Below are 12734 nucleotides of genomic sequence, written 5' to 3'. Positions count from 1 at the left end.
ATCTGAAACTTCATGCCAGCTTTGTCCCTAGCATTGAACTAGGAGCAGTGTCACTCAAGCTAGGATTACACAAAGTGTCTTGTACAGCCATGCAGCCTTCTGAGACTAAGAAGAGTGGGTTGCATTTTTTGAAGTTAATATTTGTCTTTTTCTTATATAGCTTTTAAATGGGTAGTTGAATTTAGAAAACATGCAAATAAAAAGGTCAAATTTGTCTTCCTAGGCTATGAAAACATGTTAGCTTGTGCAGGATTTTAAACAACAATTTTCTTGTGTGTGTCATGTACTCTTCTTTCTCTAAGCCTACAGAATGAAAAGTGAAGCAAGTTTTCATTTCTGTCCACAGTCAGTTTTAGAGAATGTTAGATTCTCACAAAGCAGCAGTATTCAGTTGACAGTTACTTCAATCAAAATGTTGTTTCAGTTAATCAGGATACACAGCAATTACAAAAGCAAACAGAAACATGCTTGCTAGACTTATATTCTATACAAATTTGGGGCCAAATCTGTCCTTCACGCTTGGCCTGTTGGGTGACAAGTGAGAAGCTTTAAGATCTGATTCTATTTTCATTCCCCAAGATGACTTCTGGAGTTTGGCTGTCCCCCAGTACTAGCCATGATTCTTACACATACCATGCGACTGTGATATCCAAGCGGTTCATAGTGCAAAGTACATCAGCTCGGCAACTTGATACTGCTGGAGAGTACTGTCATTACTCTAAAAACCTGTTCAGGAGGACTGGACAGTGCTATGTTGGTCCTCTGCAGCAGCTGGAACCTTAACACACCATTGTATAAGGCAGAAAACAACAGCATCGCTACCACAAACCTCAAACACACTACCCAGCCTCTTATGTGATCGCTTGCTTCCCAATGTGTACTGGTATCTGGGCATTCTCTGAAATGCGCCTCAAACCATAGCTGAGGTCTGCCCTCCTGAGAAATTTGTTCAACTTGTAACGCAGTCACAAATTCCCTGATACAGGAGTGAGCTATATTTTAGTACGTACACAGACAAGGCAAGACAGGGCCCCAGTTCTCTTTGTATCACTTCTGAAAATCCAATTGACTATCATTTCCTCAGCATTGTTTGGTGGCCCAATAGTTATTATTCTACAATAAGGCAGTGAAGTAGCTATGTAAGTAAGTGTTTCTCCTCCCTTCCCCAGCGAACTACCAAAATATTAGTGTAAGTTACCACAGTTGCTAAATAAAATATGCATAGGCTGTTTTAACTGACATGCCATCTTGTATACGTGTTGGCATGGGACTGACGTATCAAGTCCATCTATAAAGAAACAAGGGTACATTTGGTGAAGAAAGATTTCATTATAATGGTGCTCCTCAATGTAAAACACCCCTTTCTATGCACAAAGTCCTTTCTGGGCATCACATCACTTAAAATCCAGAGGGAATGAAAAAAAGATCTGAGTGTACTGGGTTCACATGGCAAGGGTTTGGTGGCAAGGGGGCTGTAGGTGTGGCCTCTGTTAGCAGAGTCCAGCAGCCACCCCATGTCAGTTCAGAGCCACCTCTAGTCAGCTCCAAAGGAAATCACTGCTACCCAGAGCTGAGCCAGTGAGCGATGTTGTTTGCACTTCTGTGAGAGAAGTTTTAAGAAGGGGGCTGCTTTTAGTTTCTCACTGTTCTAGCCTGTTAGTAAGAGGCAATTATATTAATCTCCCTATGCTGAGCCTGTTTTGCCTGTGACGATAATTTGTGAGCGATCTCCCTGTCCTTATCTCAACAATAAGCCTTTTCCATCATATTTTCTCCCCCTTTTCCTTTGAGGAGGTGGAATGAGAGAATAGTTGTGGTGGAGTTCAGCTGCCCAGCAGGGTAAAATCATGGCACTGAGACAGAAAGAAAATAAAGAAAACTGCCTTCATGCAGCTGTCTGCTGTCCACCAGGCTAGGATTTTAGAAATCCTGCTTAGCTCCATCACTGTGGTATTGCCAGTGTCTTACTAATGATTATTTTAAACCTGATTCCCTAAATATCGGTAGAAACCGATGTTTACAAATTGCAAATCAGCGTGACCAGTGATGAGAAGTAAGGTAACAAGTAGAAATGGACCAGGTTCATATGATCTCTAAACACCCACTCCTAATGCCACTGTCAGAAAAAAAAAAAAAAAAAAAAAAGGTACTGGGAGAGATAGACCATTGCTCTGCACAGGACATTACTTATGGTCTGGTGCTCTGTGAATTGTCCAGAGAACAGGCTGTCACAGTGACATTCGTGCCTTAATCCACCTAGGACCTGTCCATTAGTGCAGACCATATGATCACAAAACAGAGCAAACTCAACTACAGGGAAGCTGTTATAAAACTGCTTCTGTGCAGAAGTTTTAACTAACATGTAACGAGTCCAATCAGTTCTCGTTTACACTGGTAAAAATGTTTGTTTGCAAGGCAATGCTATAGATTCAAAGCAGTTAAAACTGAGTGAGATCAGGATTTTTGGGCACAAAACTCTTGTTTGAAGTTACTTTCTATCCTAAGAATAGTTTGACAATAAAATGTTTCCATCCACAACAAATAGGCTGGATATACAGAGATAACACACCCCTGCTATTCTGATTTCCAGCTCAGAATGTTTTGCTGAACAATTAACTGGAATGCACACAGTTCATCAAAACCCTCAAATGTCATTTTTCTCCATTACTATTTACAGTCACAAAATCACCAGATGAATTTTTGTCCTCAAAAAATAAACATCTGGATAAGGAACAGCAGCATCAAAAAAGCAGAACATTACATAAGCCAGGCTAACTTCCTTGCCTACATCAATGATCACAGTAACGCAGACATTAACACTAACTACTTTGCCTTGAGAACGGTTTTTAAAAGTATATCATCTTACACAGTAAACATAAGATTTTGCCACTATGCTGCCTCTGAGCAAACTTCACCATGGAATATAATGTGACAAACTTCATACCAGGTGACATCAGGAAGAGCATGGCCAGCAGATTAAAGCAGGTATTAGCCCACTCACCTTGGCACTGGTGCAGCTGCACATTGATTAAATAGCATGTCCAGTTTTAGGTCCTCCAGTTTAAAATAGATATGAACAAACTGGAGCAGGCCCAGTATAGGGGTACAAAGAGGTCAGGGGTGTGGAGCACATATCTTTGAAAAAAGTGGAGAGAATTGAGCATTTTCAGTCTGGCAAAGAGGCAGCCAAGGGTGATGCAATGGAAGCCTGGAACTACTTCAAGGACAGCTATGGACCTGATGCAGCCAGACCCTTCATACAGCTGATACCACAAGGGACAGGGGCCACAAGCTGCAGCTTGGGAAATTCAGATCAGACATTAGGAAAATCTTCCTCCCCAAGTGTGCCATATTGTTAAGGCACGGGTACCTTGAGAGGTGGTACATCTTATCTTCCCTGGAGGTTTTCAAAACCTGTGTAGAATAATGCTTGTCTGACTGTATCAAGTATTAGCAATAGCCCTGCTTCAACCAGATGTTGGATTAGCAAACTCCAGAGGTCCCATCCAACCAACAGTCCTTGTTATTCTATGATACACTTCATTACATTGCACATCACTTAAACTGCATGTACTCAGCATAGCTTCAGCTTCCTGAGCTGCCTGAAGATGCTGTAGTGCCAGCCATAGGCCAGGAGGCCATGTTCTACCTGCACTCCCACTTTAACAAAACAACATAGAGGGGCAAGAAACACCCTACTCAGTTAAAACTCCTGAAGTGAGAGATTTCTCCCTAGCTTTCCCATCTAGTGCACACCTTTGTGCCAATTACACAGTCACACAGAAACACAACATAGTGCTCCTGCTCCCCAGTGGCTGACAGTTAACTAGATTAATTGTAGTCATGCCACTAATATTGTTTTGCAGCTGGGGCCTTGGCCTATATCTACAAGGGCATTGCACCTGCAAGTGCCCTGGTGCTCTGCACCAGCTCTTTCTGCCACCTCAGACAACAACAGATGCTCTGTGGTCAAGTCATAAGGAAGCAATTTGAGATGGTTCCTTTACTGGGCCACATCCCTTCTATTCTAAGTGAAAACATTTTGCCCGAGGACGAAAAGAATAAAACCCATCAGTGTAATCCACAATTCATCAAGAAATGGATTAAGGATAAGTGTAGTCATGATTTCTCTATGTAAGTCATGCCAAAAGTTACATAGAAATTTCCCAGATGTGGTTTTAAAATCATCCTAAGCATAGCGTCAATAGCTTAGGGTAAATTAGACATCTTTCAAAAACTTGCTGAAGAAAGGGCACAAACACAGTTTGCGCAGTACTGTACTTACCAGAGATCCTACAAGTAGCAGTCCTAAAGATGCTAAAGACAGCAGGATATATGATACCACAACACTCCCAATTCTAGTCAGGTCCTGCAATACAACAGAATTGATAATAATTATGAAGTACTTCAGAGCGCAGTATAGTCTCTGCATACATGTTTTTTGGCAGAGAGTATGCATCCATTCTTGGATTTTCCATGTGGATTAGTCATACCCTACTCTTGGTTGTGGAAAAGCTACCACCACCACCAGAAAACTGCCAGGCTTTGGAGAAGACTGAAACTATCTGTGAAGGTCTGAAAGCCAGATTCTACTGTGAAGGCTGTTGCTGAAACAGTAAATCTGCTTCCTACCCATAAATATTTCCAAAATTGAGATCTGGATCCACTACTGAATTTTGCAAGCTGGACCCAAGTTTCATTGCCACAGTCAGCCTAATTTTATCTCTTGGCAGAAGGCTCTGAATTAAGTTTAGTACTGTTCTGTGTTTGTAGGTCCTTACTAAAAACACAGCCACAGAGGATTCTCCTGCATTTTCCATGCATTCTGTTGAATGTCATCAGGTTCATTCGCAGTACTTGCAGTGAAATTCATTCTAATGCCCTGAGTCATATTTAAGTAGTTCAGAGTCCAGCCTCATTCTCAGCAATATGTGCAAAATGCTAGAAAGAAATTCAGAGTTAAGAGTTTTATTTAAATGTCAAATTTCTTTGCCTTTACTGTTCTCAAGTATAAATTTGTACTGTAGATAGTGCTATAATAAACAGTTCTCAAAGATATGCATGAACATCTGCACAGAGTCATACTCGGGGTGTTCCTGCAGTGCATTCTAGGAATCACTTTCCTCCACACTGAACTCACAGTACATTTATTTTCAGTTAAAGTCCTATAAATCAACATTTTTTTAAGGAACAATTTGTTAATGATAGGCCCACTGCAAATAAGATACAGGCAATGCTCTATGAAGAGCTTTGATTATGCATCATAATAAATCCAACCAAGCAAGGACAAAGAGAAAGTGCTTCTTTCAAATAAAGAAAAGAACAGGTGACATGCAGCTCAAACACTGTTAAGGGAACACAGAAAACAGTCTCCTCTGTACTTCAACCACAAGAGGCACCGACTCAGATTTCCTGTTTGTAATGCTTAGCCTCCTTTACAAAGATCATGTACAATGAATCTAAACATTCTGATAACAATTATATTTCACCTGATTTTTGAAAGTAGCTGCTCACCATTTAATTAAGGTTCTGTCCACGCTAGCAGAATCTGCACTGGGTATAATTACCCCAGTAATTAATCAAATGAATCATACCGGTATATATGTCATTATGTCATGGTGAGAAGTTAAGCAATTTTACTGAGGTAGCTTTGAAGATATAATTGTATCCATACTCCTAGTACACCTGAAATACTTTTACCACATCCAGATATGCTCTAAACACTCAAAAAAAAACAAAACAAAACAAAACAGAATTTTGTGACAGAGTATCTTGTGATCTGCACCCGCTATGCAGCTTCATTCATTCTTCCAGAATTTAAATTTTCATCAGTTCTCGTAAATGAAGTTCCAGCTCTTCTTTTATGTCAGCTAAGCCTTACAGGGTTGACTTCTCATTACTTTGTTTCATTTGCAATCATTTGTACATTATAAGAAAATCCACTGAGCTGATGTAACATCATAAACAAAAATTTAGCCCTGTTTCTTGAAAATAAAATGTGAAAGTGCTTTCAGAAAATGCTTTTCAGAACATACACACAATGCAGTAGTCACAACATTAATCTGAATACCTGTGTATCATACATGTAGTCTAAAGAGATATTGGAAACATCATCCAAAGGTACTGACATCAACCATATGGTCAGAGAGAAGAGCACAGGGACTTACCTCCCCCTGATCTGACAAAAATCGTTCAAATGGGGTAAGTAGGTAAGACAGCAGGTCAAAGGCATTCTGAGCTACTGGGATGGTCCCATAAGTGCTGTACCACAGCATCATGCAGAGAAGCTGTGCAATCAATCAGAAAATACATAATGAGTATCCCTCATTATACAAACATTCATTTTCATTTCAAGACAGCATAATTAACTAATTTAGTTCTCATTGATTTTATGTTGATCACCACTTTTGCTTTCAGAAGTCAGATATTTTCTATGCTATAGCTTAACAACAAGACGACGACTGAGGGCTAAATGCTCAGCAAGCATGAACTAGATGCTTATCGGTGAGTTCAGCAAGCTTACTCTGATCTATACTAGCAAAGTGTTTGCCCACAGTAGTCTGTGCATCAAAAGAGAAGAGATCCCTCTGATTTCTGAGCTTTCAGCATTATCACTTTTAAATCAAAACTGGAATTCAATGAACTTGGTGTTACTAAAACGTCTATCTCAAACTATGCAAAGCTCTTACAAATAGCCATGTTCACGTACTTATCCCTATAAAAATATATACACACACATATTGAAGCATTTCATTTGAATCACAAGGTTGCTACACTCACCACAGTTAACATAAAATGACAAAAACAATGATGTTACATTTAGCACCCTCACAAAGGGGTATACCCTCACTTCCTAGCACAAAGGACACACTGGAATGAACCTTAAAGGGTATACTTACCAGTTCACTTTTTAATAAAATTGTTATTTACCCCCAAACATATCAGCTGCAGAAAACTGATCAGTTGTGAGATTGGCTATTTTACAAAGGAGGCATTTTCAAAGGGGCAGGGAATGGGATGGGAATCTGGGACATCCAAAGGCAAAGGCTGTTTGCAAAGCAAGGCTGTGGGAGGTGATTGCAGCTCTGTCCACTGCTATGCCCACCACTAATGAGGAGGAATCCTCCCAAGACAAGAAAGCTTGAGAGAAGGGTCCCAGCATTTCAAAGTGATGACAAGCTTCCTTACCAGTATCTGCGAGAGGACAAACAGATACATGTTGTCTCCCGTCATGAATCCATTCCACCAGGCAGCCCAACCAAGCAATGCTGTTTTCTGGGAGGCTTTCAGGGACTGCTCTTTCCTGTTCAGCTGTCCTTGTTGTCCTTCAGCTTCATCCATGGACTCCATTGCAGCTGGATTGGAAAGACCTTCACATGAAAATGACATGTGCAGGGAATGAATAGCACATAACCCTGCAGCCACTGCGGAGGCTGCAAGAACTATTGTTTTCCTAAAGACGATGGTTACCTCTCAGTTCTGCATCAGTAAGTGCGGCTCAGGATTGCGAGCGTCACACTCTATTAGTGCAGCTGTATTCACCTGCCTTCGTCAGAAAAAAGTGAGTGTGGGCGGATAAATTATTTTCCCTTTCTTTCCGGAGGTGCAGATTCTGGGCTTTGTTGTTAATGCATTCTCATTTACATCGCTGTACCTTTTTGTTTTTACTTTTTTTTAAAGGAACCATCTGTGCTACTTCCTAGCTCCAGCTGCGTGATGGCAGAGAATCCATTTTGTCCCTCCCTGCCTCAGTTTCTTCCTTTCCACCTATTTGTCTGTTTTGTCTAATTTGATTATAGATTTCCGGATTTTTGGCTGAGTGTTCTATGGCACAGGCTAAGTCTAAAAACTTACTTTGTGGATGAATTTGTACTTAAGAGCTATTTTAATAACGTTATAATGCTATTCCATTCAATAGAAATATGCACTGGAGTGGTAAGTCCCTCAGTAACAGCTTTTTGAACACAGTATGCATAGACATTAATTAATTTACAAGATAAAAGGAGTAAAAGATCAGACCTATCCACTGTAAATCATCCTGATTTACACCTTTCCACACGATGAAAATCCCAAGGCTGCTCTATGTACAACACTATTCTTAACCCTAAATTGGCTCTGTGTGCCCCAGGTAAAAGCCACATTGTTGGCACTTCTGCGGTTGGTCAAGGTCAGGTTTCTATAGAATGCTCTCTTCATCAGATATTTCTCTACAAGTCTTGGAATAGTAACCCTGTGTTGGATAAGCATCCAGAAACTAGCCACAGCTCTAATTAGGAGAAAGAAACATTGGATTCATGTATCATCTGAGGGTCTGGTCATCTGTACAATAAGGATTCATAGAAATCTGGCATTCTGATTTCTAGAACACAAAATCGTGAGAGTGGGCAGGAACATGAGCTTTTAATTTCCACAAGCTGTTAATTTCCTACTACTCCATAGTCTTTTCTCCCCTTGCCAAAACGGACCTTAGGACATGCCTCCATAAGAAAACAAGGCATTTGGGAAATGTTAGTGGCTTCCTACAACGCTCTCCATTCCCACAGCTACTCAACAGCAAGAGGATCGTCAACATGCAGTGACTGGGGAGACCCAGAGATGAATCAAAAAGGAGCACCTGCAAGGTACTACCTGGTACTTTCAGTAAAGTTCAGGTTATTTGTTTCTTATATTCAAGATATTTCCACTCAGTTTGTGAGAGGGAGTAGCCCCAGCAGGGTATGCTGGCTCTAAGTGGATCTAGGTAGCTATTTTCGTTGTCATTATACAGGTATTTCTCAGGAAACACTAAGAACACACATCTAGAGAGACATACACCCAGGTATGTATGCCATTTTCATATTAATCATACAGCAATAAAATGTGCAGAAAATATGGAATTAAAAAGGTAGTATCAGAAACGTTAACCAGCCTGTATTTCTCAATAGTAAGTTTCCTTTCACTTCCATCTACGCATCCTTAATGCTGGAAGAAAACAGTTTGAAAAATAGCACTTGTTAATAAAAAGCAGACAATTTCTGAAATACAGCTGAAGAGGTCATGGGAACTCTGCCTCTCCGCCCTTCAGGCTCCAACCAGTAGTGCACAGCCCATGTCAACCCCACCCTCCAAGAAACACACACAGCCCAAAAGACGTCCTTCATGTCCAGAGACACTGGCCACATGCTTAACATCTGACCCCTGATACCGTGCTACATAGAGCTGGACACAAAGATCTCCATGAGGATGACACAGCAGTCATGTCTATAGTTAAGGCTGCATTATAATTAATACTTTCAATGTTGGCCTTCATTTTCATATTCCACAATGAGTTAAATTTGAAAGTTTCCAACTCTTCAGACTGCTTCATATCTCATTGGATCTAGAATAGGACAAAGGGAAACCCCTTGTTACTATTTGCCTATTTTTTTTTCCTGCTCTTTTTGTGGAATGCTTATGCTATGCGTTTTGGAACAGGAAGTTGAAATTTAGCCAGGACATAATCTTGATGTCTGAAATTATGTTTGCCATCCATGCAAAAGGCATTCACATGTGGCTGAGATAAACCTACAAGAATGTCTATTTACATAGTTTATTATGACTTGCTCGAGTCTCTAACCTGTTTTCACTAAGCATGGTTTAAGTCCCACTTTTCCTCCATCTGCATTAAATAATGTACTTCAGTCCCTGAGAATGGCTGAAGAGTCTTTCACTGTCATTCCAAATCCTAGTGATGGCCTTTGTTGGATGCACCTTCCTGAAGCTCCAGATAAAATATGTGCAAAGAACAACTAAAATATCTTCAGGAAGACAACCAGAGCAAGGAACCAGAGAATACAGATGTCAAGTCCAGCTTTCAACTAGTTCTCATAAACTCATAATATTTCATATTTCAGACTACTTCTTTTTTAACTGACCAAAACCTCGTTTACGTTGTTATGCAGCAGGTAAATAGAATGTCTTCATTTCCTATCTGTAACAGCCTGAGATTTTACAAGGCCAGTCATTTCTAAGCTGGAAGCAGAACCCTGACTCCAGATGACGATGTTAAGGGCACTTAACCACACACCTTCTGGAACAAAGACGTCAAAGTTAGGGGAGTGCTGGGTCCGTAACCATGGGGATCTATGCCTCTCCAGAGCCAAGAAGCCCAATTCCCAGTATTCCAGTGTTGTCTAGCAACAGATGTACGATTGTAGGAGTCAAGTTCTTCTTCTGCCCTATATGAAGGACAATAGACTACTTCTACTATCAGTTAATTTTTTACTGCATGAGGTAGAGATCTGCTCTATTGACCTAAGAGCCACAGATTCCTGCTATGCTGAATTGCTTCTGTTCAGCTGCTATCAACAGGTGTTTTCACTGTTACAGTAAAAATCAACAGCGGCACTAGGTCAAGAACTCAAATACTTGAAAACTGTCAGAATTCACATGTGTAAATGTATATATTAAGAATCATGTCTTGGATATACAAAGAATTTAAGTTAGATTAATACAAGTCCACTAAAATTTAGTATTCCAAATCCCAGAATATTAGATTTTAACAAACGTAGTGATGACCATCTAGGATTTTGTATTGATTTAACTATGTCTGTGTTAGACAATACTTCAGTCATCATTCAAACTTCATATTACAACCCTATATTCATGTATTGCTTGCAATAATGGGGTTGGGGTTTCTTTCAGTGCACAAATTACATGTCTCGTGAGTGAGACATTGGTAAAAGTTTTCATGTCAAGGTCAGTGGGAAGGTCTTGAGAGAGATGACAAGAACAACTACATCCAGAAGGAGTCAGTTATGCCTCACCTCTGAGCGATTTGACTGACAGTGAAATTTAACATCCATGTGATAGCCTCCTGAATCCCTGTCCCATGATGCAGAAATTCAAGTTCCACCAGTACTTCTCCTTCGACACAGGGCTAAGAAAAAGGATTTGCTAGAAAAACCCTTTGGAGGAAGAACTAAAAGGGCTCTGATATCTGTATCAGGCATACTCCTTGTTAAAGCAAATTGGAATTTCAAAATAGCACTGTGAACTTGACCATCATCCTTGCTGTTCAGGGAAAAATAACTTTCTGAATCAAACTAGCGATACACCCATCCTGTATTCTTTCCCTAAACACAGCCACCAGAGCAAGTTGCCAAAAATAAATGACACAACAATTTGCTAAGGAATGATCTATACAGGGGAACTTCTTCATCCCCTCACAAGGTAACAGTAGGCTTCCATAACTCAGAATATATCTATTTCTAAACTCCCTTTACCTCTCTTTTTTTGTTGTTGTTTGCTTGTTTTTTGACTCTGCATATGGGTACAGATAGGGCAGAAGAATGAAACAAGAATATATACACACTCTTGGAAGAAAGCCACACACTTGGAGTACCAGACTTAGCTGGAACACTAAATGGCACTGTAGTAATGGAAGTATGATGACAATGCCTTGCAGTAACAAATACACCATAAACCAATTGAATGCCACTGTGGACAAGGCAGCAGCAGCTCTGTAACTCAATTGATTCATATTTAGAACCATCACAGGAAAAAAAACAACAATCCCCTCAACCATGTATCGTGGCTGTATTTCTTAACAAATAGGAAACACAGGACAGACAACAGCAAGAAAAAAACAAGAAGAACATCCACTCCATGCTTCTTACTGTGGGTGCTGTCCTTGTGTCAGGAATGAGCAGAAGTAGCTTGGGGCAGTGTAGCACAGGTAGGCAAACCATGAGCTCTGTGAAACTACCTGCCAGATGCACAAGGTAGAAAGGAGAAATGGGCCTCGCCTATATCACCAGCTCTCAAGCTGCAGCAGCCAGCAGATTGCAGCAGCTCAGCAACACTGTCCCATGTTTGTGCTAGGTGTGAGGAAGATATATACCTTTGTCAACCTGTTAACATCTCCACGATGACTGTACTTAACAAGAATTTACACTGAAGGGTGGGACCAGAGTAGGAAGCATTGCTAGCTATGAACATGACAGCAATACTTAACATCCAGCAAAATTACAAACACTTTACATCACAGACCTAAATCCATATATAGCCTCTACATCTTCGGGTATCAAAATGCAACTCTCTATTGAAATCACTGTCTCAGATTTCCATCTAATTGCTAGGAAGGTCTGCCATTGATTAGAGAACATTAACTGAACGTATGCTACTGATACAGGTCTGCAAAGCTTGTTTTCACATGCATTGAAATTGCATATGCAGGACATAACCCTGGTTTGGTACTTCACCTAGCCGGTAAGGAACCCATTAAATCTGCAAGTCATTAGACATTGGTTTCAGTGAAGTCCAGATGCTGTTAAGACACATCCAACATGGATGAGCTGCCTCGGGGAATACACAAACATGAGGCAGCTTGTGCTGCTGTAGTGTAAAAAGACAGCTTCTCTACTCAAGGAATGGAACTATAGTACTAGTACACAGAGATAGCCTTAGGAAGCATTCTCTTTTGCTTGCGACACCTTGCAGTATGAGAACGAAGGAAACAAAATAACTAGGTTCTAGATCAAGAGGATTTTTCTTTTGCACTGCAGTGGTATGGGAGGAAGCGGGTATAAGGAAGGGGATCTGCCATATTTTCATTGCAAACAACTTATGGACTTGAATTCCTCTCCCCACAGGAAACCAACCGGTGAGTCACTAACCTACAACTCAAACTTTTACTGATCTTTACAACCAGCCAATCTGAGATATTCATGAACTAAATACAATGGCAGAAGCTATGTCATAACTTACTGATGTCC

The 12734-nt window shown here is 40.5% G+C and overlaps 1 protein-coding gene across 17 annotated transcripts in view; it reads right to left on the bottom strand.

The window, feature by feature from the left end:
• PTPN5 (protein tyrosine phosphatase non-receptor type 5) overlaps positions 1 to 12734 on the bottom strand; it is an 82520-nt gene that overhangs the window by 27534 nt on the left and 42252 nt on the right. For 11 of the 17 annotated variants that reach the window (XM_072038557.1, XM_072038558.1, XM_038180767.2 and 8 more), the window contains 3 exons: positions 7189 to 7355; positions 6168 to 6287; positions 4286 to 4369 (listed from right to left, as the gene is read on the bottom strand). In XM_072038557.1, the coding sequence (XP_071894658.1) occupies positions 4286 to 4369; positions 6168 to 6287; positions 7189 to 7350 (366 nt within the window). In that variant the 5' untranslated portion in view covers positions 7351 to 7355. Of the gene's footprint in view, positions 1 to 4285; positions 4370 to 6167; positions 6288 to 7188; positions 7371 to 12734 lie in introns of all 17 variants that reach the window. The other 6 variants (XM_038180766.2, XM_038180756.2, XM_038180761.2 and 3 more) reach the window with 1 other exon arrangement.

The sequence above is a fragment of the Anas platyrhynchos genome, chromosome 5 (genome assembly GCF_047663525.1).
Source record: "Anas platyrhynchos isolate ZD024472 breed Pekin duck chromosome 5, IASCAAS_PekinDuck_T2T, whole genome shotgun sequence".
NCBI classification, from domain to species: Eukaryota; Metazoa; Chordata; class Aves; order Anseriformes; family Anatidae; genus Anas; species Anas platyrhynchos.
This window is presented reverse-complemented; position numbering and strand designations above follow the sequence as displayed.